Raw genomic sequence first — 27,336 nt, 5'->3', positions numbered from 1 at the left:
ATTGGAAATATCCTGATCAAAATCCAGGGGAAGACAGGAGAGTGACATCAGCAAGGTGGCAGGCTAGGAATCTACAAATCCTCACTCCTCCATGGAAACACTGAATATAGAACAATACATGGACCAAAGTAGCTTTGTGAGAACCCTAGAAACCAGGTAAGCAGCAGCAACAACCAAGGGAGTACCTGACGGAGAAAAAGTCTCATTCTAAACAGAAGGAAATTTCACAGCATTTTTGCTGGCCTTCCATAGTACGGTTTTGAAGAAGCCAGCCAGTTTCTGGCTTGGGAGGGAAGGAAAGGAGTGGAACTTGCTTGCAATGTTCTGACTTGTCTGGGACCTGCCAGAGGACTGGTTTCTGTCTCTCGACTCAGTGGTGATGAGAATGGTGGCATAGTTTGGATATCATGTGAGTGGTTGCTGAAAGCAGGAGTGGGTGCTGCTGTCGGACACAGCTACAGGGAGTCTGCAGGTGACTGGGAGCAAGATTATGAGCAGAGGAATACAGTAAGTTCCCTACATAAGAACCTTCAAGTTGTGAACACACAAAGATGTGAATGTGCGTTCACATGTCCAAGCACATGTCAGTTCACATGTCTGGTGTACATTGTCACGTGCATGCATCCTCTAAGTGGCTGTGCTTTTGTGTACTTCACTGTACAATACTGTATAGAGTACAGTAGTACAGTATCTTTATTTCAAGCTAGATCTGCAAGAGGACAACTTCATTGAACTCCTTTCTGTGCAACATGAGGAGCTTACCCTAAATGAAGACCTGATGGGACTGGAGGCCCAGAGGAAGGACAAAGAGAGACAAGAGGAAGAAGATAATATAATGTTTTACTTTTTGTGTTTGTTTTTTATGTATTATTTGTGTGAAAAAAGTATTACAAACCTGTTACAGTATAGTTGTACAGTACCATATAGCCAATTGTGTTAGTTGGGTACCTAGAATAACTTTGTTGGACTTATGAACAAATTGGACTTATGAACACATTCTCAGAATGGAACTCGTTTGTATGTAGCAGACTTACTGTACAATACTATATCTAAACCCTGAGAAGAAGCAGGGGTGAAAGCTAGGGAAATAAGGACATTTAAAAGCAGCTGTGTCTACTAGGGACATGGAGTTAAAGCACACACCCAGGCCCAGGGAAGATGTACCCTTTAGGAAGTATGTGAAAGAACCCTGAGCTTTCATACCAGGCTGATTAGTGAAGGCCTTCCTTCTCCTGTACAGGGACAGTCTGCAAAGAATGGGAGATGTGGATGTCTTTTCAAATGCCCAGTTCCAACAAAAGATGACAAGATGTACAAAGAAACAGGGAGACAGGGCCCATTCAGAGGAACACAGTAAATCTCCAGAAACTAACTCTCAGAAACATAGGCCTCTAACTCATTGACAGGCTTTAAAACAACTGTCTTAATTATGCTCAATCAGCTGAAGGAGAAGAAAGCTAGCAGACAACTAGTGAAATCAGGAAAACAATATATGAGAAAAATGAGAATATCAACAAAGAAGTAGAAATTATAATAAACAAATTCTGGGGCTTCCCTGGTGGCACAGTGATTAAGAATCTGCCTGCCAATTCAGGGGACACAGGTTCAAGCCCTGGTTTGCAAAGAGCCCACATGCCATGAAGCAACTAAGCCCATGCACCACAACTACTGAGCCTATGCTCTAGAGACCACGAGCCACAACTACTGAGCCTGTGTGCCACAACTACTGAAGCCTGCAAGCCTACAGCCTGTGCTTCACAACAAGAGAAGCCACTGCACTGAGAAGCCTGCACACCGCAATGAAGAGTAGCCCCTGCTCACCACAACTAGAGAAAGCCCGTGTGCAGCAACAGAGACCCATCGTATTCAATAAATAAATAAATAAATAAATTTATAAAAAGAAAAAACAAATTCTGGAGCTGGAAAACAGTTTTTGCTATCTTCAAGAGATTCACTTTAGATCTAAGGACACACACAGGTTGAAAGTAAAAGGATGGATAAAGATATTCCATACAAATAGTAACCAAAAGAGAGCACATTTTCAATAATGGATAGAACCAAAGAGAAGATCAATAAGGAAATAGAGAATTTGAACAACACTGTAGATCAATCAGATCTAACAGATATATACAGAACACTCCACCCAACAACAGTAGGGTATCCATTTTTCTCAAGTGTACATTGAACATTCTCCAGGATAGGCCATATGTTAGGCCACAGACCAAGACTTAATAAACCTCTAAAAATTGAAATCATACAAACTATTTTCCAATCACAATGGAAAGAAACTAGAAATAGAAGAAAAACTCGAAAAAAATCAAATTGTACACAAACCACACACTCTTAAATACTCAATGGGTCAAAGAAATCACAAGGTAAATTAGAAAATATCTTGAGACAAATGAAAACAAAAACACAATACACCAAAACTATGGAATTTAGAGAAAGCAATGCTGAGAAGGAAATGTACAGCTGGAAATCCTTACATTAGAAAAGAGCTCAAATCAAACCCTAACATTGCTCCTTAAGGATCACAAATCAAACCCAAAGCTAGCAGAAGGAAGGAAATCATAAAGATTAATGCAGAGATAAGTGAAGTGGAGAGCAGAAAAACAAGAGAGAAAGTCAATGAAACCAAAAGTTGGTTTCTTGAAAAGATCAACAGAATTGACAAATCTTTTCTGGATTAACTAATAAAAAAAAGAAAGAAAAGAAAAAAGAAAACTAAGTAAAATCAGAAGTGAAATAGGGACTATTACAACTGATTTTTACAGAACCAAAGAGGATTATGAGAGAGTACTATGAACACTTGTATGACAACAAATGGGACAATATAGGTGAGATGGATAAATTCCTAGAAACATTACCTGCCAAAACTGAATCATGAAGAAGTAGATATCTGAAAAAGACTTGTAACTAGCAAGCAAATTAAATCAGTAATAAAAAACCTCCCAACAAGGGAAGCCCAAAACCAGATAGCTTCACTAGTGAATTCAACCAAGTATTTAGAGAATTGAAACCAAAGTATCCAAAAATTCTTACAAAAAATTGAAGAGGGAGTATCTTCAAATCCATTTTATGAGGCCAGAATTATCTTGATGCCAAAGACACTTCAAGAAAACTACAGAACAATATCCCTGATGAATATAGATGCAAAAATCCACAGGAAAAAAAAAATACAGTTGGCTCTCCATATCTATGAGTTCCACATCCACAAATTCAATCAACCACAGATTGAAAATATTTGAAAAGAAAAATCTAGAAAGTTCCAAAAAGCAAAACTTGAATTTACTGCATGCTGGCAACTATTTACATAGCATTTACATGGTATTAGGTATTATAAGTAATCTAGAGATGACAAACTATTCAGGAGGATGTACATAGGTTGTATGCAATTATTATGCCATTTTTATACAAGGGACTTAAGCATCCACAGATTTTGGTATCTGTAGGGGGTCCTGGAACCAATCCTCATGCATACTGAGGGACAACTGTACTGGCAAACAGAATTCAAGAGCACATTAAAAGGATTATATACCATAACCAAGTGGGTTTATTCCTGAAATGCAAGGATGGTTCAACATAGGAAAATCAATGTAATACACCACATTAACAGAATGAAGGAAAAAAAATGACCATCTCAAGTGATGTAGAGAAAGCATTTGACAAAATTCAACACACTTTCATGATAAAAACACTCAACAAACTAAGAATAGAAGGAAACTACCTCAGAATAAAGGCCATATTTGACACCATATTCAATGGTAAAAGACTGAAAGCTGGGACTTCCCTGGTGGCACAGTGGTTAAGAATCTGCCTGCCAATGCAGGGGACGTGGGTTTCATACCTGGTCTGGGAAGATCCCACATGCCACAGAGCAATTAAGCCCGTGTACCACAACTACTGAAGCTTGTGTGCCTAGAGCTCGTGCTCTGCAACAAGAGAAGCCACCACAATGAGAAACTCATACACTGCAACAAAGAGTAGCCCCCACTTGCCACAACTAGAGAAAGCCTACATGCAGCAGCAAAGACTCAGTGCAGCCAATAAAAATAAATAAATAATAAAAGACTGAAAGCTTTTCCTGTAAGATCAGGAACAAGAAATCCTCTAACATCAGGAACAAGACAAGAATGCCTATATTTGCCACTTCAATTTAATATAGTATTGGAAGTCCTAGCCAGAACAACTAGACAAGAAAAAGAAACAGAAGGCATCCAAACTGGAAAGGAAGAAGTAAAGTTATCTCTGTTCTCAAATGACAATCATATATATATGAAAAACCACATATATGTAGAAAACCCTAAAGCTTAAAAAAATTTAAAAACCTGTTAGAATTAGTAAACAAATTTGGTAAAGTTGCAGAATATAAAATCAACACACAAAAATCAGTTGTATTTCTATACACTAACAATAAGCAATCCAAAAAAGGACATTAAGAAAATAATTCCATTTACAATAGCATCAAAAAGAATAAAATACTTAGGAATAAACTTAACCAAAGAGGTGAAAGACTTATACACTTAAAACTATAAAGCACGGCTGCCAGAAATTAAAGAAGATACAAATAAATGGAAAGATATCCCATGTTCACCAATTGAAAGACAATATCATTAAGATATTAATACTACTAAGTGATCTACAGATTTAACGCAATCTCTGTCAAAATCCCAATGACTTCTTTTTTGCAGAAATATTAAAACCTACCCTAAAATTCACATGGAATCTCAAGGGGCCCCAAGTAGCCAAAGCAATCTTGAAAAAGAACAAAGTTAGAGGTCTCATACTTCCTGGTTCAAAAACTTTTAACATAAGCTACAGTAATCAAAACAGTGTGGTACTGGCATTAAAATAGACATATAGACCAAAGGCATAGAATAGAGTGCCCAGAAATAAACCCTTGCATATACGGTCAAATGATTTTTGACAAGGATGTCAAGACCTCTCAATGGAAAAAAATACAGTCTTTTCATCAAACAGTGCTAGGAAAATTGATTATCTACATGAAAAGAATGAAGTTTGACCCTTACCTTACATTGTACAAAAACACTAGCTCAAAATGGATCAAATATATAAATATGAGAACTAAAACTATAAAACTCTTATAAGAAAACATAGGGGGAAAGCTTCATGACATTGCATTTGGCATTGATTTCTTGAATATGATACCAAAGGCACAGGCAATAAACGACTAAATAGTCCAATTGGACTTCATCAAAATTAAAAACTTCTGTGCATGAAATGACAACAGAGTATAAAGTCACCCTGTGGAATGGGGGGAAATATTTGCAAATCATATCTGATAATATTCCAAATATATAAAGAACTTCTGCAACTCAACAACAAAACCTGCTTAAAAATTGGTTAAATGGTCAAAGTATACTACAAAGCTACAGCCATCAAAACAGTATGGTACTGGCACAAAAACAGAAATATAGATCAATGAAACAGGACAGAAAGCCCAGCGATAAACCCATACATGTAAGGTCACCTAATCTATGACAGAGGAGGCCACAATATATAATGGAGCAAAGATAGTCTCTTCAATAAGTGATGTTAGGAAAACTGGACAGCTAGATGTAAAAGAATGAAATTAGAACACTCCCTAACACCATACACAAAAATAAACTCAAAATAGATTAAACACCTAAATGTAAGGCCAGACACTATAAAACTCTTAGAGGAAAACATAAGCAGAACACTCTTTGACATAAATTGCAACAACATTTTTTGACCCACTTCCTACAGTAATGAGAATAAAAATAGAAATTAAAAAAAGGGACCTAATTAAACTTAAAAGCTTTTGCACAGCAAAGGAAACCATAAACAAGATGAAAACACAGCCCTCAGAATGGGAGAAAATATTTGCAAGTGAAACAACTGACAAAGGATTACTCTCCAAAATATACAAACAACTCATGCAGTTTAATATATAAAAAAAAAAAATTGTATGTCAATTGTATCTCAATAAAAGTTTTTAAAGAAAACAAAACAACCCAATCTAAAAATGGGCAGAAGACCTAAATAGACATTTCTCTAAAGAAGACATACAGATGGCCAACAAACACATGAAAAGATGCTCAACATTACTAATTATTAGAGAAACACAAATCAAAACTACAATGAGGTATCACCTCAGACCAGTCAGAAAAAAATCTACAAACAATAAATGCTGGAGAGGGTGTGGAGAAAAGGGAACCGTTATGCACTGTTGATGGGAATGTAAATTGATTACAGCCACTATGGAGAACAGTATGGAGATTCCTTAAGAAACTAAAAATAGAATTACCATATGACCCAGCAATCCCACTACTGGGCATATACCCAGAGAAAACCATAATTCAAAAAGACACATGCACCCCAATGTTCATTGTAGCACTATTTACAAGGGTGAATCAAAAATTATCCACACTCTGGCTGCAGAATTTTTTGTTTGTTTGGTTTTTTACATTTTAAAGCTCTTTATTGGAATATAATTGCTTTACACTGTTGTGCCAGTTTTTGCTGTACAACAAAGTGAATCATCTGTATTTATACATATATCCCCATATCCCCTCCCTCCTGTGACTCCCTCCCACCCTCCCTATCCCATCCCTCTAAGTCATTGCCCATCATCAGGTTGATCTCCCTGTTTTATGCAGCAGTTTCCCACTAGCTATGTTTCACATTCCATATATATAAGTTAGCATACGTCCTTGCAGGGCTTTCAGGGGGCCAAACAGGTGAAAGTCCAGTGGAGCAAGATCAGGACTATAGGGAGGATGCTTTAACATCAAAATGAAGTTTTTGCAGAGTGTCAACTGAAGTGTGGGCAGAAGTGTGTGGACATGCACACCCTCAGACCACAAAAAATGAATCACTGCATGCTGCTCTTCTTTCAGGCAAATCACAAGTGGGGCATCCATTTTTGCTCACACTGCAGTTACAAATGAGCTGATATAACACGTTCACACCTGCACAGCAGTGACGGGGGAGACAGTAGCCTTGAAGGGAAAGCACTGATAAGACAGTGCAGCCAACATAAGTTTTAATATAACTGGAGCGTGGATAAACTTTGACTCACTCTTGTGCAATAGCCAAGATGTGGAAGCAACCTAAATGTCCATCAACAGAGGAATGGATGAAGAAGATGTGGTACATATATACATTGGAATATTACTCAGCCATAAAAAAGGAGCAAAATTGGGTCATTTGTAGAGATATGGATGGACCTAGAGACTGTCATACAGAGTGGAGAGAGAAAAATATCATGTATTAATGCATATATGTGGAATCTGAAAAAACTGGTATAGATTATCTTATTTACAAAGCAGAAATAGAGACATAGATGTAGAGAACAAAAGTATGTATACCAAGGGGGAAAAGGAGGGAGGGATGAATTGGGAGATTGGGATTGACATATATACACCATCGATACTATGTATAAAATAGATAACTAATGAGAACCTACTGTATAGCACAGGGAACTCTACTTAGTGTTCTGTAGTGACCTAAATGAGAAGGGAATCCAAAAAAGAGGGGATATATGTATACATACAGCTGATTCACTTTGCTGTACAGTGTAAACTAACAATATTGTAAAGCAATCTTCAATTAAGAAAAAATGGTCAAAGTTCTTGAATAGACATTCCTCCAAAGAAGATATACAAATGACCAAAGTATATCAGAAGATGCTCAATATCACTAATCATTAGGGAAATGTGAATCAAAACCACGAGATACAAACTCACATTAGGGTGACTACTATTGAAAAATTTGAAAAGTGTTAGCAAGATGTGAAGAAATTGGAACCATTGTGCACTGTTGGTGGCAATGTAAAATGGTGCAGCCAATATGGAAAACAGCATGGCAGTTCCTCAAAAAATTAAAAATAAAATTACTGTATGACCCAGTTATTCCACTTCTGGGCATATACCCCAAAAGAACTGAAAGCAGGATCTTAAAGAGATATTTGTACACTCACCATAGCATCGTTATTCATTATAAACAACCCAAATGTCCATCAACAATTGAATGGATAAGCAAAATATGTATATACATACAACAGAATATTATTCAGCCTTAAAAAGGGGAATGAAACTGAGTTATTTGTAGTGAGGTGGATGGACCTAGAGATTGTCATACAGAGCGAAGCAAGCCAGAAAGAGAAAAACAAATACTGTATGCTAACTCATGTATATGGAATCTAAAAAAATGGTACTGATGAACCCAGTGACAGGGCAAGAATAACGATACAGATGTAGAGAACGGACTTGAGGACATAGGGTTGCGGGGGGAGGGTGGGCAAAGGGGAAGCTGGGACGAAGTGAGAGAGTAGCATTGACATATACAGACTACCAAATGTAAAATAGATAGCTAGCGGGAAGTTGCTGCATAACATAGGGACATAAACTTGATGATGGGTGATGCCTTAGAGGGCCAGGACAGAGAGGGTGGGAGGGAGCCATGGGAGGGAGGGTATATGGGGATATATGTATAAATACAGCTGGTTCACTATGGTGTACCTCAAAAACTGAAAAAAAAAAAAAAAAAAAAAAAAAAAAAAGCAAATTCTGAAAAAAGCTACAACATGGATGAACTTTGAAGACATTATGCTCAGTGAAATAAGCCAGTCACAAATAGACCAATACTGTGTGATTTCTCCTTATATGAGGTACTTAAAGTCGTCAAATTCATAGAGACAGAATGTAGAATGGTGGTTGCCATGGCCTGGTCTAAGGGGATAACAGGAGTTGTTTAATGGGGACAACAGGAGTTGTTTAATGGGGACAGTGTTTTAGTTTTGCAAGATGAAAAGGGTTTTGGAGATGGATGGTGGTGATGGTTGCACAACAAAGTGAAAGTACTTAACACTACTGACGTGTGCAGTTATAAATAGTTAAGATGGTCAAATTTTTTGTTCTGTATATTTTGCCACACCTAAGAATTTTTTAATTACAAGACTTACTGAGCATCTACTTCATATGCTAGGCATGGTGATACAACTGTAAACACTGTATTTAACAACCACTGTAGTTTTGATAAAAAATGAACACGCTTAAGGAGACAAAATTCTAAGAGCAAGAACCCACACAGACAATAGACACAAAGCCACAGGAATTCAGAAGTGGGTTTATCCAACGCAGACTGTACCTTTTGGCAGGAAACTAAAAATTATTAAAAATATAATATCATATCTGAAAAAGAATGAAGATTATCATAACAGATGATAAAAAAGGCATTTTTTAATAAGATTTTCTAACGCTCATACTTTCTTTTTTAAAAATTCTCTTAGCAAATGAGGGCTAGGAGGGCCCTTCCTTAACCTGGTACCTTGAGGTGTTTGGTATCCAGCCTTTAACATAGTTGGTGGAGAAACATCAGAAACAGTCCCTTTAAGGTCTGCAAGGAGGTAGACACTCTTTCTCTCTGCTTCTGTTATGTATTGTATTGATGACTCCATCACACTCAGTAAGACTAGAAAAAGAAATGAAGTACAGAGATTAAAACTCACCTGCTGGACTTCCCTGGTGGTGCAGTGGTTAAGAATCTGCCTGCCAATGCAGGGAACACGGGTTTGAACCCTGGTCCAGGATGATGCCACATGCCGTGGAGTAACTAAGCCCATGCACCACAACTACTGAGCCTGTGTTCTACAGCCCATGAGCCACAACTACTGAGCTCACGTGCCACAACTACTGAAGCCCATATGCCTAGAGTCCATGCCCTGCAACAAGAGAAGCCACAGCAATGAGAAACCCATGTACCTCTCCACAACTAGAGAAAGCCTGTTGCAGCAACGAAGACCCAACGCAACCAATAAATAAATAAATGTATTTTTAAAAATTTGTCTTAAAAGAATCTGCCTGCTAATGCAGGGGACATGGGTTTGATCCCTGGTCCAGGAAGATCCCACGTGCCATGGAGCAACTAAGCCCATGTGCCACAACTACTGATCCTGTGCTCTAGAACCCATGAGCCACAACTACTGAGCCCACACACTGCAACTACTGAAGCCTGCACATCTAGAGCCCATGCTCCGCAACAAGAGAAGCCACTGCATTAAGAAGAGCGTGCAACACAATAGGGACCCAACACAGCCCAAAATAATTAAAAAAACGAAAACAAAAAACCACACCGGCTGATGGTGCCTTGCCCAGAATGGTGCACAGGGTCTGCCTGGGTCTGTGAGCCCTAAGTAGAAGAGGTCTCTACGTCAGTGTAAACTGGAGATCCAAGGGGTAAGGCTGGCTCCTCCTGAAAGTACAGAGAAGTCATCCAGGGGTCACCAAATGTTCCAGAAACACCTGAGTATCCCTGCAGCTTTCAGCCCCTGAACTCCCTTTTACCCGCTACTTTCAGTGCATCCTCCGTGCTCCCAAAGCATCACATGTTGGGGTTCAGCCCTCTCCCAGGCCAGAAATTCCCGGGGTGGGGGTGAGGGGCATGTCTCACACGTGCAGGAAACCATCTAACTATACCCGCTGCTCTTCCAAACGGGGAGATATCCTTTCAATGAGGGCCACTCGAGGCCTGACCCCGCTGGGCCTGCAGCGTGCCAGGGGCTGTAACGGGCCCCTGGCTCGATTCCAGGAAACGGAGGGCACTCCCTGTCCTCTGGGCCCACAGCAAAGTCTTACTTCTCTTGTCTTTTCTTTGCAGTTTGAGATTTTGCCTGAGCCTGCACCAGGCTGCCAAAGGTTTCAGACTCCCTCACCTTCTACCACAATCCCGTCTCGTCAGCAAGGTCAAGATTCTTGTCTGGGGCAGAGCAACCAGCATGAAATACTCAGAGAAGATCAGGAAAGATACAGGTCCAGGAAGGAAGGGCTGTTAGTGATTTCAAAATGCTTCTGGGGGCGATAAAGCCCACACTGGTCTGGATAATTCTCCACCTCCCTCAACACCTGCCCTGTAAAAGAGGAGGCAGCCTGCCCGCTGGACCCAGCTCTGGAGAGGGAACGCCACCGATGCAACTGTTCTGCCCGAGATATTTATCACTCGCCCAGCTGGCATTTCAGAAGCCTCTGCTGTGTGAACCAGGCTGCCCCGGGTCTCCTAGCTTGGGATCGGCTTCCTCTGCCCTCTGCAGGGGTCTCCCTTGAGGCATGAGGTTCCTTGAGGGGAAACGGATGGTCCCAAACCCCTTAACCACAGGCCTGGTTGGGTGCTTCCCTCGTCGGGGTATATTCTGACTCTAGGGCTGAATACTCCAGGGGGCCGGTTTCCACAGACATATGCTCTGGGCACCTGGGCACTCAGACCCCAAGGGTACAGGCTTCACAGTTATTCACTTTCTTTGCGGGGAGGCTTTTCCCTTGAGTTTTCAACTGAAACAATAAAGCTGGCGGATTCTAAGAACGCATCCATTAGAATGCTGGGGTCAGCCAGCCATCCACTGGAGAGAAGGGGGGGCAGGCGGGGGGTGGTGGCTGTGAAACCTGCCCACCAGCAGGGGGCCCTCAGGGCCCTCTCTACACAAGTCCAGAGTAAAGGGTGACGTGTCAGCCATGAGGCGTGGGGCCACCAGAAGGCCAGACGCCAGTCTCAGCTGTCCCTGGCCTCCCTACATGTCAATCCCTGACACACAGCAGGTGATCAGTGAAGTTTAGAAAAAGGAGCTCTAGAGAGTTTTAGAGTTTTTAGGAGTGAATGGGAATGGCATTCCCACACTCTGGAGGGAAGGGGGAGGGGAGGGCCGTCATGATTGACTAAGTGGGTGCCATGTTGCCATGGTTACAACCAGAAGACCCAGAGTCCAGGCACTGCTCTTCAGAAGATGTTTGCTCTTTTCTCAGACTCTGAGATAACCTAAGGCATGGACGATCCCCACGTAGTAGAAGCAGCAGGCTCAGAGAGCCCAGGGGACGTACCCAAGGTCACACAGCTAGCAGACGGCCAGGCTGGCACTGATCTAGGCTTGTCTGTCCCCGAGGCTGCCCACCCACAACCATCTGTCTTCTACTTTCACAACAGCCTTGTGCCATCTATAGGCACACCTTGTTTTATTGCACCTTGCAGATATTGTGGTTTTTACAAATTGAAGTTTTGTGGCAACCCTGCGTCGAGGACATCTCAGTGCCATTTTTCCCCAGAGCATTGCTCACTTCGTGTCTCTGTGTCACATTTTGGTGATTCTCATCATATTTCAGATGTTTTCATTATTAGTATATGTGTTATGGTGATCTGTGATCTTTGATATTGCTACTATGACCTGCATTTTTTAGCAATAAAGTGTTTAATTAAGGTATGTACATTGTTGGGACTTCCCTGGTGGCCCAGTGGTTTAGAATCCATCTTGCAATGCAGAGGACACCAGTTCAATCCCTGGTTGGGGAACTAAGATCCCACACACCACATCGCAACCAGTGAGCCGATGCGTCACAACTAGAGAGGAGCCGCCGCACCGCAATGAAAGATCCCTCATGTCGCAACTAAGACCCGACACAGCCAAAAAAATTAATATTTTTAAAAGGTATTTTAAAGGTATTTTAAAAGGTACATTGTTTTTTTAGAAACAATGCTATTGCACACAATAGACTATAGTATAGTATAAACATAACTTTTAGACACAATGGGAAATCAAAAAATTCACGTGACTCCCTTTATTGTGGTGGTTAGGGACTGAACCCTGGTATCTCTGAGTGTGCCTGTAGTCTGCCATTTACTTTAAGAAAGAGTCAAATTAACTTCAGCCTTGTCCCAAGCCATAATGCATAGTGCTTGTTCATTTTTTCCTAATACGCATCAAAACAGCCCATAAGCCATGTCACACCCAAGCAGAAATGCACCCACAACTGTCTGAAGTGCTGTGCTAGGCCTTGTTGCTGGGAACTCGGCCCTGGAGGAGGAGGGAAGGCGGCAACCGGAGAGAAATCTCTGGAATTCAGGGGCCTGAGCAGGCCAGAGGTTGGTGCGCCCACAGTTTGCAACCACTTGTAGGTTTCTAAATCTGTGCAACTGGCTCAGCGATTTCCGGTCCAGAAAGGAAACAGTTGACTTGCCAGCCTGCTTCCCACCTCTGTCCCTCATGTGCTTACCAGGAACCCAGCAGTGGGCTGGGCACAGTGGGGGCCCCAGGAGGGAGAGCAGTTCTCCCTTCTCCAGGCTGACTTAAGATCAACTCTAGGCAGTTTGGGGTGTGTGGGTGGATGTGCACGCACATGTGCGGCAGTTAAAGAAAAACAGGGGAGGATTCCATTAAAAGTACCTACAAATATTCACACCTACAGCAAACAAATAGCAGGTACAGATAAAGTTCTTTGAAACTGACTGGCCATGAGATAATTTGGTAAAGGGTGGGAGAAGGTAATTCAAAAGTAGAAAAATACAACTGAGGAGTAAACATCAGGCAGAATTTAATTCTACTGGCAATCAAATGTAAATGAAAATGATTATAACTTTATTATATTGCAAAATAGATATATAAAGAATAATACCCAGAACTGGTGAGGCTGTCAGCAAAACCCATCCCCTCAAATTCTGTAAAGGGCAGTTTCAGCTAGTACAACCTCAGTAGCGTGTTTTGAACGTCTTAAAACCACTCGTTCCTTTGACCTAATAAGCCCACTCCTGGCCTTTATCCAAAACGAGGGAGGGAAGAAAGACAAACAATTCCAAAAGATTTCAAAATAATTTCATTACTCAAAATAATGGAAAATTAAAAACAGCCAACAAGGAAATGATTTTTTTTTTGATTGTAGTGTATTAGTTGCAAACATTATCTTGAACTCATTTGTCAAGAAGCTCAGCATGAGGCAATGTATTAACATGAAAAAAAGATTAGCTTCCAAGTAAAGCAGAAGACAAGACAGCATAAAATCTGCACTACATAATGACTGCATTTGGACAAAAGCTGGTAGGGAATAGAGGAAAATGGAAACAGTTCATATAAGAAGGGCATGACACCTTAGCTGATTATTTTTCTTTTAAAATTCGCTTTATAATTATTACGATGCTTCTCGTCCCAGAGAGTTTTAAAAATTAAAAATGAGGCAGGGAAGGAGGGAAGAAGGAAGGAAGCAACCCAAGTGTCCATCAAAGAATGAATGGATTAAAAAAGTGGTCTCTCCCATAACGTTATGAGATTAGAAATCAACTAGAAGGAAAAAAGCTGTGAAAAACACAAACATGTGGAGGCTAAACAATATGTTACTATACAACCAAGGAATCACTGAAGAAGTCAAAAAGGAAACCAAAAAATACTTAGAGACAAAAAATGAAAACACAACGATCCAAAACCTATGGGACACAGCAAAAGCAGTTCTAAGAGGAAAGTTCATAGAAATACAATATTACCTCAGAAAACAAGAAAAATCCCAAATAAACAACCTAAACTTATACCTAAAGCAACTAGAGAAAGAACAAACAAAACCCAAAGTTAGCAGAATGAAAGAAATCATAAAATTCAAAGTGGAAATAAATGAAATAGAGACAAAGAAAACAATAGAAAAGGTCAATGAAACTAAAAGCTGGTTCTTTGAAAAGATAAACAAAGTTGATAAACTTTTAGCCAGACTCATCAAGAAAAAAGGGAGAGGGCTCAAACCAATAAAATTGGAAATGAAAAAGGAGAAGTTACAATGGACACCACGGAAATACAAAGGATCATGAGCAACTATAGGCCAATAAAATGGACAACCTAGAAGAAATGGACAAATTCTTAGAAAGGTACAACCACCCAAAATGGAACCAGGAAGAAACAGAAAATATGAACAGACCAATCAATGCACTGAAATTGAAACTGTGATTTAAAAACTCCCAACAAACAAAAGTTCAGGACCAGATGGCTTCAAAGACAAACTCTATCAAACATTTAGAGAAGAGTTAACACCTATCCTTCTGAAACTATTTCAAAAAGTTGCAGAGGAAGGAGCACTCCCAAACTCATTCTATGAAGCTACCATCACCCTGATACCAATACCACAAAAAAAGAAATTATAGGTCAATATCACTAATGAACATAGTCACAAAAATCCTCAACAAAATACTAGCAAGCCAAATCCAACAATCCATTAAAAGGATCATTCCCCACAATCAAGTGGGATTTATCCTAGGGATGCAAGGATTTTTTCAATATTCATAAATCAATCAGTGTGATATACCACATTAACAAATTGAAAAAAAAAAACAACCATATGATCATCTCAATAGATGCAGAAAAAACTTTTGACAAAATTCAACACCCATTTATGATAAAAGCTCTCAAGAGTTACAAAATTAATATGCAGAAATCTCTCACATTCCTATACACTAACAACAAAAGGACAGAAGGAGAAATTAAGGAAATAATCCCATTTACCACTACAATAAAAAGAATAAAATACCTAGGAATAAACCTACCTAAGGAGGCAAAACACCTGTACTCAGAAAACTATAAAATGCTGATAAAAGAAATCAAAGATGACACACACAGATGGAAAGATACATCATGTTCTTGGATTAGAAGAATCAATATTGTCAAAATGACTATCTACCCAAGGTAATCTACAGATTCAATGCAATCCCTGTCAAATTATCATTATCCAATGCCATTATCAAATGGCATTTTTTAAACAAATCAAGAACAACAACAAAAAATCTTAAAATTTGTATGGAAACACAAAAGACCCTGAATAGCCAAAGCAATCTTGAGAAAGAAAAACAGAACTAGAGGAATCAGGCTCCCTAACTTTATGCTACAAAGCTACAGTCATCGAAACAGTATGGTACTGGCACAAAACCGGAAATACAGATCAATGGAACAGGATAGAAAGCCCAGAAATAAACCCATACACCAATGATCAGATAATCTATGACAAAGGAGGCAGGAATATACAATGGAGAAAAGACAGTCTCTTCAATAAGTGGTGTTGGGAAAATTGGACAGCTACACGTAAAAGAATGAAATTAGAACATGCTCTAACACCATACACAAAAATAAGCTCAAAAGGGATTAAACACCTAAATGTAAGACCGGATACTATAAAACTTTTAGAGGAAAACATAGGCAGAACACTCTTTGACATAAATCACAGAAAGATCTTTTTTGACCCACCTCATAATGAAAATAAAAACAAAAACAAACAAATGGGACCTAATTAAACTTTAAAGCTTTTGCACAGCAAAGGAAACATAAACAAAATGAAAAGACAGAATGGGAGAAAATATTTGTTAATGAAGCGACCACCAAGGGATTATCTCCAAAATATACAAACAGCTCATACAGCTCAATATCAAAAAAACAAACAACCCAATCCAAAAATGGGCAGAAGATCTAAATAGACATTTCTCCAAAGACGACATACAGATGGCCAAAAAGCACATGAAAAGATGCTCAATATTATTAATTATTAGAGAAATGCAAATGAAAACTACAATGAAGTACCACCTCACCCCAGTCAGAATGGCCATCATCAAAAATACCAACAATAAATGCTGGAGAGGGTGTGGAGAAAAGGGAGCCCTCCTACACTATTGGTGGGAATGTAAATTGGTGCAGCCACTATGGAGAACAGTACGGAGGTGCCTCAAAAAATTAAAAATAGAGATACCATACAATCTAGCAATCCCACTCCTGGGCATATATCTGGAGAAAACCAAGATACATGCACCCCTATATTCACTGCAGCACTATTTACAATAGCCGAGACATGAAAGCAACCAAAGTGTCCAACAACAGATGAATGAATAAAGAAGATGTGGTACACACACACACACACACACACACACACACACACACACACACACACAATGGAATATTACTCAGCCGTAAAAAAGAATGAAATAATGCCATTTGCAGAACATGGATGGACCTACAGATTATCACACTAAGTGAAGTAAGTCAGGCAGAGAAAGACAAATATCATATGATATCACTTATATGTGGAATCTAAAAAAATGATACAAATGAACTTATTTACAAAACAGAAACAGAGTCACAGACTTAGAGAAAAAAAAAATTTGGTTACCAAAGGGGAAAGATGGGGGAGAGGGATAAGTTAGGAGGTTGGGATTAACATATATACACTACTGTATATAAAATACTTAATCAACAAGGACCTACTGTATAGCACAGGGAACTCTACTCAATACTCTGTGATAACCTATATGGGAAAAGAATCTGAAAAAGAATAGATACATGTATAACTAAATCACATTGCTATACACCTGAAACAAATCCATTGTAAATCAACTATACTCCAATATAAAATAAAAATTAAAAAAATAAAAAATGAAGTGGTCTCTCCATGCAATGGAATACTATTCAGCCTTGAAAAGGAAGAAAATTCTGATGCATCTTACAACATGGATGAACCTTGAGGATATTATGCTAAGGCAAGTAAGCCAGACATAAAAGGATGAATACTGTAGGATTCCTAGAGTAGCCAAACTCTTAGAGACAGAAGGTAGATGAGGGTTGCCAGGGCAGGGGAGGGGGGGAAGGGGACTTAGGGTTTAATGAATATAGAGTTTCAGTTGGGGAAGACCAAAAAGTTCTGGAGATGGACAGTGGTGATGGTTGCACAACACTGTCAATGTATTTAATGCCACTGAATTATCCACTTAGAAATGGTTAAAATGATAAATTTTATGTTATGTGTATTTTAGTACAATTTTTTAAAGGAAAAAAGGAAGGAAGGAAATAAGAAGCTTGAAGGATTTTTTTTCTGAAATTGAGGGGTTGGGGAGCAGTGAGCAGTACATGTTTATAGGAATAGAGCTTAGAGGGTGTGAGAAGGTAGAGACAGCAGAGAGTGAGGAAGAGGAGGAGGAAGAGGAGGAGGAAGGAGGTGGGGGCACCTTGGAGTGGAGGCAAATACCCTTTCCTACTTGAAGCTGGAGTTCTAGCTTCAAGTTAGAACCTGGGCTTATGTAGTATCTTAACACAAGAACAATTCATTTTTAGAGAAGTAACAAGACAAAGGAAAAGAACTTGGAGCTTCTAGGGGCAGTAAATTGTGGTGGGAAGGTTAAATACATGAGGAACTAAGGGTAGAGAAAGGCTATTTTGGGGCAGGATTTGTTATGTAGATTCCTCTGTGCAGACAAGGGTCTAGCGTTCTCTCCAGCAATTAACCTCCATCCTTCTGGTAGACAGAGGAGGAGAGACACCTTTACTAATTTATGTCCTGCTTTTAGGCAAATAAGGGGGAGGCAGAGCTTTTCTTATATCTGCTTCTGCTCAACTGCCTTCAGCTCAAAATAACCATTACACCAAAAGGAGCATATTTTGGGGTGGCATGTTCTGCTCCCCTTCACCTCCATCAGTCATTCTTTTTGTTTTTATAAATTGATTGATTGATTGATTGCGTTGGGTGTTCGTTGCTGCAAATGGGCTTCCTCTAGTTGCAGAGAGCGGGGGCTACTGTTCGTTGCAGTGCACGGGCTTCTCAGTGCAGTGGCTTCTCTTGTTGTGGATCATGGGCTCTAGGTGCTCGGGCTTCAGTAGTTGCAGAATATGGGCTCAGTAGTTATGGCCCATGGGCTTAGCTGCTCTGTGGTATGAGGGATCTTCCTGGCCCAGGGCTTGAACCCGTGTCCCCTGCATTGGCAGGCAGATTCTTAACCACTGTGCCACCAGGGAAGTCCCTCCATCAGTCATTCTTGCCATGTGTTGGGGTTATGACCAAATTAAACGGTGGCCATTGTTTAAGTGTGAGCCTGAATTTTACAACAGAAGTAGAAGAGGAAAAACAGTTCATGTTGACCCTTGTCAAGTGAGGCGGAAAGTGACCCAGTCAACCCACATCTTAGGAAAAACTGAGTCAGCTTTTATTACCTAACCTCGCTTCTCAATTATTTTTAAAGACAGTGAAGGAGTGGGTAGAAATGAGGTCACGCTGGAGCACTCTGGACAGTAAACTTGGAATTGAACTGCCCAGAGAGAAGCAAGACCCCTGACTGTCTAATGAAGACGCTTTCCAGTGAGTCCCCACTGCCTCAGGGGGTCTGGGATATGATGTGTGTCTTAGTGTATTTCTCCTTGGAAGCATGTATGCACTACCTGAATGTAAAGTTTTCACAAATTAATAAATGAACAGAAAAATGATGACATTAAGTGGTTTTATTGGTGGGCGGGGGCGTGGGGGGGCTGTTGAGCTAATCAAGACGAGAAGGGGACTATCAAGGCTGACTGGCTATGCAAACAAGTTTAAAATTTAGAGGAAATAGATAGTTTCTAGGGGAAAAAAGGTACCAACAAACACTAAAAAAGAAAGTATCTAACTAGAGCAGAAGAAACTACCACCATCCTCCAAGCCCACATGGTGAGAGTGTGGAGGAAGAAAGCCTGACCTCAGGCAGGGATGGTTTCCCAGGTGAAGTCAGCTGTTTAAATGCTAACTCCAATGCTATTTAAACTGCTCCAGAGCCTAGAAGAAGAAGAAATACTTCCAAATTCTTTATCAGGAACCTGTAGAACATTGATGCCAAAAGCCAACAACTATAGCACAACAAAGGAAAACTACAGGCCAGTTTCATTTATGTAAATATGAGTGCAAAAGTCCAAAATAAAAGATGAGCAAATAAAATCCAGAGGAACATCAAAAGGGAAAAATCACCAGAAGCAAGTGATACTTTTAGGGTATGACAAGGATGGTTTGATATTAGGACATGTTTTAATTCACTTTATATTAATATATTAAAGAAGAAAAATCATGATTGTAACAGATGTTAAAAGGTATTTGACAACATTTACCATTTATTACAAAATCTTTTATTGAATTAGAAAAGGAATACTTCATTAACATGATAAAATTACACACACAGACACACGCACACACACCAAGCCAAAAATCAACAACATCTGTAATGGTTGGAAGCAACAGAAGTTTCCATGAGACTCAAAAGAATGCCCTGCACCACTAGTTTATTTGGAAGTTTCTAGTTGATGAAAGTAGGCAAGAGAAAAAATAAGCAATTTAAGGAGAAAGGAAGAGGTGAAATAATTATGTTTACTCTGGAAAATCCAAGAGAAGCAGCCAAAAATGTGGCAGGCAGTGAGCAATTTCTCTAAGGGGCCAGACACAGAAGTAACCTACCAAAACACCTAGCCTTCCTATGTACAAACAGAAAGTTGGGAAAGTTAACAGACAAAAATGCCCAGTTACAACAGCACCCCTCCCCAGTAAATCTCCCAGAAATAAATGCACACAGATGTGTACAATCTATATGAAGAAATCTATTAAAAGCTGCAAGGGATGTAAAACACTTCAAATGCAAAGAAAGCCGTACTGCACATGTTCTGATCTAGAAAGGTTCAGCACTAAAAGATGTAACTATCAATACCAAGCATTAGGGAGTGTGGGACTGGAGCCCTCACACATGCTGGTGGGAATATAAGATGATGTAACCACCCTGGGAAACTAGCAATTTCTTAAAAAGTTAAACATAAATTTACCATATGGCTCAGTGATTCCACTCCTAGGTAGCTACCCAAGAGAAATGAAAATATATGCTCACACAAAGCCTTGTGTACAAACACCCACCAGCTGTTAAATGAATAGACAAATCGTGGCATGTCCATACTGCGGGATGCCACTCAGCCATAAAAAGGAACAGAGAGGAATCTCAAAAACATGATGCTAAGCGAAAGACAGATGCCAAAGACCACATACTGTATGATTCCATTCACATGAAATGTCCAGAAAAGGAAATTAGACAGAAAGGGAAAACAGGTTAGTTATTGCCTGGGGCTGGAGGTAGGAATAGGAAGTGGCTGCAAATGGGCACAGGGAATCTTCTTGGGTGATAGAAATGTTTTAAACTATGTAAAGATGGCAGCACAACTCTTCAAATTCACTAAACATCATTGAAATGTACCCTTAAAACGAGTGATTTTTATAGTATAAAAATAAAGCCATTTAAAAAGTAACTTCTCAAAAAAGAATTAAAGAAAAAAATTAACTTCATAAATTTAACATATAAATAACATGATCTCAATAAAAATACTCCACAGGGATACATGTGCGTGTGTGTGTATACGTTCGTGCATATCTTTTAAACTAGACAAGTTGATACTAAAGTTTATAAAATTTTAAACAATAACCAGAAAATTTCTGAAAAGAGGAATGAAGTAAAACTAACCCTACTAGATACTAAATCAGATTATACTACAGTAATTAAAACAATTTCATGCCATATCTATGTATGTATATGTACACCAAATCAATGGCACAGAAGAAAAAGTCATACACATAATACATTAAAGAATTTAGTATATAACTAAAGACTTCATTTCAAATCAGTGGAGAGGCGGGCACTCTCTAGTTATTAGTATTAGAACAACTGGGTAGCCTCTGGGAAAAAAATTGTTAGGTCCCTCTACCTTATTCCTTCCACCAGAATGAATTCTGAATGAGTAGAAGATTTAAACATAAGAAATTAAACAGTAAAAGTACTAGAAGAAACTTTTTAAACCATCCTTTGTTAGGAAAGTCCTTTCTAAGCATGAATCAAACCCCAGAATATATATATACACACACACATATATATGCATTCTAAGTTTTAAAAGTCTGCATGACCAGCCCCAAAGGATTATCCCTCCCCCATCATAAACAAGCCTAAAAGTAAACTACATACACATACACACACACACACACACACACACACCCCAATTGTTTGCAGGAATTGGGCAGTGCAGCCCAGAGCTGCAATCCTTGAGAGAAAGGAAGTACTTGAGATGAACTCTCACCACAGCTTTCTTTGGAAAGGAGCACTTTCCAAACTGCTGAGTGAGGATGTAGCTCAAATAGAAAGCAGCAGTCTTGTTAACTGGAGTAAATGGAGATCAAAGTTCAAGGATATTAGGGTATTTGGGACTTGCAGGACAAGGCACAGGAGGGGAAGGAGCCACATGAAGGAGGCACAGAAATCTGCACACAGGATGCTCAGATCCTTGGCCAAATCGTAAACTGTACATGTATATGATGAGACTCTATGAGGTGTAGTGGACAACCCATTCTAACAAAGCTGAAAACCAAGCCTTGATATGTTCAAAGGTGACCAGTGAGTAATTTAACAGTCTGCAAGAACAAAACTCAACATTCTTTAGAGGAAGATAATATATCTGGAATTTTTACATGTTATTCACAATGCTCGGCATATACTCCAAATTACTAGTTATGTGAAACAGGAACACGTTGCTAATGAAAGCAGATCCATGCATGACCCAGATGTTGGAATTAGCAGAGAAGGACTTTAAAATATATTAAAGAATTCAGAGGTAAAACAAGATGAAGAGATGCAAAATTAAAAGAAAAATGGAAACTCTATAAAAGAACCAAATAGAAGTTTTACAATTGAAAGATACAAATATTGGAAATGAAAAATCCATTGAATGGATTTAACAGCAGACTAGAACAGCCCAAGAAAGAATCAGTGATTATGAAGACAGGTCAATAGTAATTATCCAAACTGAAGCACAGAAATAAACAAGAATTAAAAATAAAAATCACAAGAGCAAAAAGAGGGACTTCCCTGGTGGTGCAGTGGTTAAGAATCCACCTGCCAATGCAGGGGACACAGGTTCAATCCCTGGTCTGTGGATACCATGCCACAACTACTGAGCCTGTGCTCTAGAGCCTGTGAACTGCAACTACTGAGCCCGAGTGACACAACTACTGAAGCCTGCACTCCTAGAGCCCACACTCCACAACAAGAGAAGCCACCATAATGATAAGCCATGCATGGCAACAAAGAGTAGCCCCCGCCGCAACTAGAGAAAGCATGCGCGCAGCAACGAAGGCTCAATGCAGCCAATTTAAAAACAAAACAAAACAAGAGCAAAAAGAGAGTTTTAAGAAAGGAAGAAATAAAGAATAGATTCTGAGAAATGTAATTGCAGTTCTAAAAGGAGAAGAGAGAGAGAATAGAGCAGAAAAATATCTTGAGAGATAATCAGCAGGGACTTCCCTGGTGGTGCAGTGGTTAAGAATCCACCTGCCAATGCAGGGGACACGGGTTCAATACCTGGGCCGGGAAGATCCCACATGCCACAGAGCAACTAAGCCCATGTGCCACAACTACTGAGCTTGCACTCTAGAGCCCACAAGCCGCAACTATTGAGCCCATGTGCCACAACTCCTGAAGCCTGTGTGCCTAGAGCCCATGCTCTGCAACAACAGAAGCCACCACAATGAGAAGCCCACACTCCACAATGAAGAGTAGCCCCTGCTCACCACTACTAGAGAAAGCCTGCATGAAGCAGCAAAGATCCAATGCAGCCAATAAATAAATAAATAAATAAATAAATAAATAAATAAATAAAAACCAAAAAATGAAGGCAAAATAAAAATTTCAGGCAAAGATGAGAGAATCTGTCACAACCACATCCTTGGGGCAAGAGATATTAAAAGAAGTTGTTCACCTAAGAGAAATGATTCTATGTGGAAGCCCAAATCTTCAGAATAGTATGAGAAACAACCCAAAGAGCTAATTTTTACACGTTTTTTCTCCTGCTAATCTGAATTGGTAAAGGAAAGGATGAGAAATTTTTACCCTCCTCTCTCGACTGGGCCCTACAGAGATATCTGGGAGAGCTGACTTTGGTGAGAATTTTTTTCCTCCACTGGCTTCTATCAGTTTACCCAGCATCACATCTGCAGGCTCCAGAGCAAGTAGGGCATCCCAGTGTGTCCCATTTGGGTCACCAGAAACTTAAGGGGAGAAAACATAATTCTCCCTCTACCCTTCCTAGTTCTTGGCTGAGACCTCTGTAATAAAAGACAGATTAACAACAGAGAAATGAATAGAAGTTTATTAATATGTCTACCTCATGTAAACATGGGAGGTACTAAGAGGGAAAAGTGAGAATACCTAAGGTGGCCTAAGCCACCATCTTCAATACTATCCTCAGCTAAAGACAAAAGAAAGATGTGGAGAAGTCCAGTTGTGGGGAAGTTACCAAGAAGAGCATAGTTAACAAGGATAAGAGAGGGAGATTCCCTTTAAAAATGTAAATTTCCCTGGGCTTCCCTGGTGGCACAGTGGTTAAGAATCCACCTGCCAATGCAGGGGACATGGGTTCAAGCCCTGGTCTGGGAAGATCCCACATGCCACGGAGCAACTAAGCCCATGTGCCACAACTACTGAGCCCACGAGCCACAACTATTGAGCCCACATGCCACAACTATTGAAGCCCACATGCCTAGAGCCCATGATCTGCAGCAAGAGAAGCCACCACAATAAGAAGCCCACGCACCACAATGAAGAGTAGCCCCTGCTCTCCACAACTACAGAAAGCCCGCAGGCAGCAATGAAGACCCAATGCAGCCAATAAATAAAAAACAAACAAATAAATAAATAAATAAAAATGTAAATTTCCCTTACAAAAGGGTAACTTCTCTGTTTTTAAAGCTTCTCATGTATCTGCTATTTCTCAAAATGATCAGCTCAAATTAATCCTATGTCAAAGAAACATATTTTGGCGGGGCACATTCTGTTACCCTTCAGTACTTTTGGATGGAACAATTAAGAACTGGGAAACAGGTTTTTTAAATGAGGAATACCAAATACCATACTATCTTTTCCCTAACTTCCAGGTAAATGTTTTTGTTTCCTAGGAGCCAGGCACAGCTCTGAGATTCCTGCAGTTTCACTAGGTGTCAGGAGTCCCTTTTACCAAAATCTAGAAACAACCAACTGCCCATTGACTGATGAATAAACAAAATACGGTCTCTCCATGCAATGGAATAGAATTCAGTCATAAAAAGGGATGAAGCACTGACACATGCTACCACATTGGTAGGCCATGAAAACATTATGCTAAATGAAAGAAGTGTGAAAATTAAAACACAAACCTCATTTAAAATGGAGTCAGGAAGCTAGAAGGAGAGTTCTCATGCCCCACTACTGGATGTCAATTCTAGACCCCAACTGGAAGAAATGTACCTGGCATCTCCATGGTACTAATTTACTACCCCAGCAGAAGAAAGGAAGACGTTCTCCTCACCTAGCAACTGCCCAGCCAATGAGAGACTGTCACAGTTTAGCCAATGAAAAGCCACTACACTTCAAACTCCCAGTTTCCTCCAATGGATTCTTTGTTTATAATAGCCATTCCCAAATCTCCTTTCTCCTCTATAAAACAATGGTGCCTCTCTTTTGTTCTCTACACTTGCCTGTAGTTCACCATAGATTGCATGTCTTGAATTGCAGTTCTTTGCTGTTCCCTAAAAAACCTATTTTGCTGGTAACATAATTGGCTGTTTTTATTGTTTTAGGTCAGCAGAAGCCAGACACAAAATGCCACAGGTTATATGATTCCCTATACATGAAATGTCCACAGTAGGTAAATCCAAAGGGACAGAAAGCAGATTCATGGCTGTCAAGGCAAGAGGGGGGGAAGGGAGGATTGGGGGGAGATGATGGGTAAGGAGTTTCTTTTAGGGGTGATGAAAATGTTCTGGAATTAGTGGTGATGGTTTCACAACCTTGGAATACACTTTAAAGGGGTGAATTTTATATTATGCAAATCATATCTCGATTTTTTAAGGAATACTAGTAGGAGAAGGAAAGCACTGCAAATGGTATTTTGGTTTCATAATAAAACAAGGGATTTTCCAAAAAAAAAAAAAAGAAAGAAAGAAAGAAAGAAAAAAGGAAGGAAGAAAAGAAAACTCTCTTTCAGTTTCTGCAGACTTCATTCATCCCCCAAGCCACCCACCCAGACACTCTTTTGTCTGTTCCCACCCAATCAGATAAAAGGCCTTTGTTTGCCTTTGAATGTGGAGCCTGGCAGGTAAATTAGAAATGGGCCCCAAGTAAAGAGAGAGGAGTCCCGCAGTCCCCCTTGGATCTGAGCCTCCCACACTCCATGACTCACTTTACCCAGTAACAGCCTTCCCTTCCTGTTTACCATCTGGGAGAAAGAATAAAATGGCACTCGTTTTTTCTTTTTCGCCAATAATTTATATAAGCCAAACTTTGCAAACAATGGTTTCCTTAGCAACCTCTGACCCAGTCGCTTCAGATACAAATTGCTCTCCAGTTGGACTGTCCTTTTGCATCCAATCTAAGTTTACTTTGAAATCTCACTTAAGACAGAAAAGTTGAGGTTTTCACAAAGGTTGGCCATGGGCAAACCATTAGCAGGAATGCCCGGGGCTGAGAGCCAAAGACCAAGGAAACAAGGAGTAAGTGCTTTTACCATGTTTTAGTTTATCCTTCCGTGCCCCTGGTTAGTAAGGTCTGGCAGTGATGGATTTGCTTTTGAAGTTCATCAGTTTGGTCTGTTTTCTCCAATAGCAGTAAAAAAAAAGAAAGAAAGAAAGAAGGAAAGAAGGAAAGAAAGGAAGAAAGGAAGAAAGGAAAAGAAAAGAAAAAAAAATACATAATCCAAAATCACAGATAGGACAAAATAGGAAAAAACAAATGGCTTTGGAAAATGTTGACTTGGAGAGTGACAATTGCAACGCATCGCTGTCTGGTTTTTCTTTGAACACTGTGACAGATGATCGGACCAGGTGTCCACACTCAGGGACCTCCTGTTCTAGAGAAAAGATTCTGCCTGGAGCCCTGCCCCCTCCTTGTCACTGCATGTCACACTCAGCCCACTTCTCAGCTCTTCTCATCTCACCAGCCTTCCCCAACCAACAGTCTAGAAAAGAGGTGCGTCCACTCATCCAAAGACCAGGGCTGGCTCCACAGGTGAGCAACGTATACAACCAGGGCCCTGCACTCAGATGCCCCCCACACTTTCCTGCATGCTCTGTGCCACCATCTTGAATCTTAATTTTTTTTGGCCACATCACGCAGCATGCGGTGTCCTAGTTCCCTGACCAGGGATTGAACCTGCACTCCCTTCAGGGAAAGTGTGGAGCCTTAACCACTGGACCACCAGGGAAGTCCCTTGAATCTTAATTTTTGAATGGGGGGGCCCTGCATTTTCATTTTACCCCAGGCGCACCAAATTCTGTAGCAAGTCCAGCTTCAGAGGTTCTCTGAATGCAGGTTCTCAGGTGACTGGAACAGGTCAGAGTTTCCATAAAACAAGGGGCTGGCCAGCCATGGGACCCCTCCCAACAGGGAGACCCATTCCTGGCTCTAGAATCACTGTCTCCAAGCCACTTTCTAATGGAGCCTTAAACAGCTTGATAACTGACCCCGTGACTATTTTCAGATTGGCAGCCCACCTCTGCACGAGCAGGTCCTTTTCACATAATTGTGGCACTATCAGTAACAAGAGGGGCCAGTGCTGAAGGACTAGGACCTGTTGTATGCGTTCTGTGCTAAAAGTTCCTGGGAGGCACAGAACCCAGTCTGTCCTTACGGTGTTCCTCTAAGTGGCCTGTCCTGAAAGGAACAAGACCTGACTGTCCTCTTCGTCAGTGCTGAAGCCCCTCCCAGGGGTGTACAAAGGCTGGCAGCACCCAGCAG

At 40.2% G+C, this 27,336-nt stretch overlaps 1 protein-coding gene across 1 annotated transcript in view; it reads left to right on the top strand.

Moving 5' to 3' along the window:
* Positions 1–10,957, top strand: part of LOC130861610 (uncharacterized) — a 169,693-nt gene extending 158,736 nt beyond the window's left edge. Inside the window, exon 66 of the mRNA XM_057750656.1 lies at positions 10,642–10,957. Within this exon, the coding sequence (XP_057606639.1) occupies positions 10,642–10,646 (5 nt within the window). The 3' untranslated portion in view covers positions 10,647–10,957. The remainder of the gene's footprint in view (positions 1–10,641) is intronic.
* Positions 10,958–27,336: the final 16,379 nt, after the last annotated feature.

This window comes from Hippopotamus amphibius, chromosome 9, assembly GCF_030028045.1.
Source record: "Hippopotamus amphibius kiboko isolate mHipAmp2 chromosome 9, mHipAmp2.hap2, whole genome shotgun sequence".
In the NCBI taxonomy this organism is placed as follows: domain Eukaryota; kingdom Metazoa; phylum Chordata; class Mammalia; order Artiodactyla; family Hippopotamidae; genus Hippopotamus; species Hippopotamus amphibius.
This window is presented reverse-complemented; position numbering and strand designations above follow the sequence as displayed.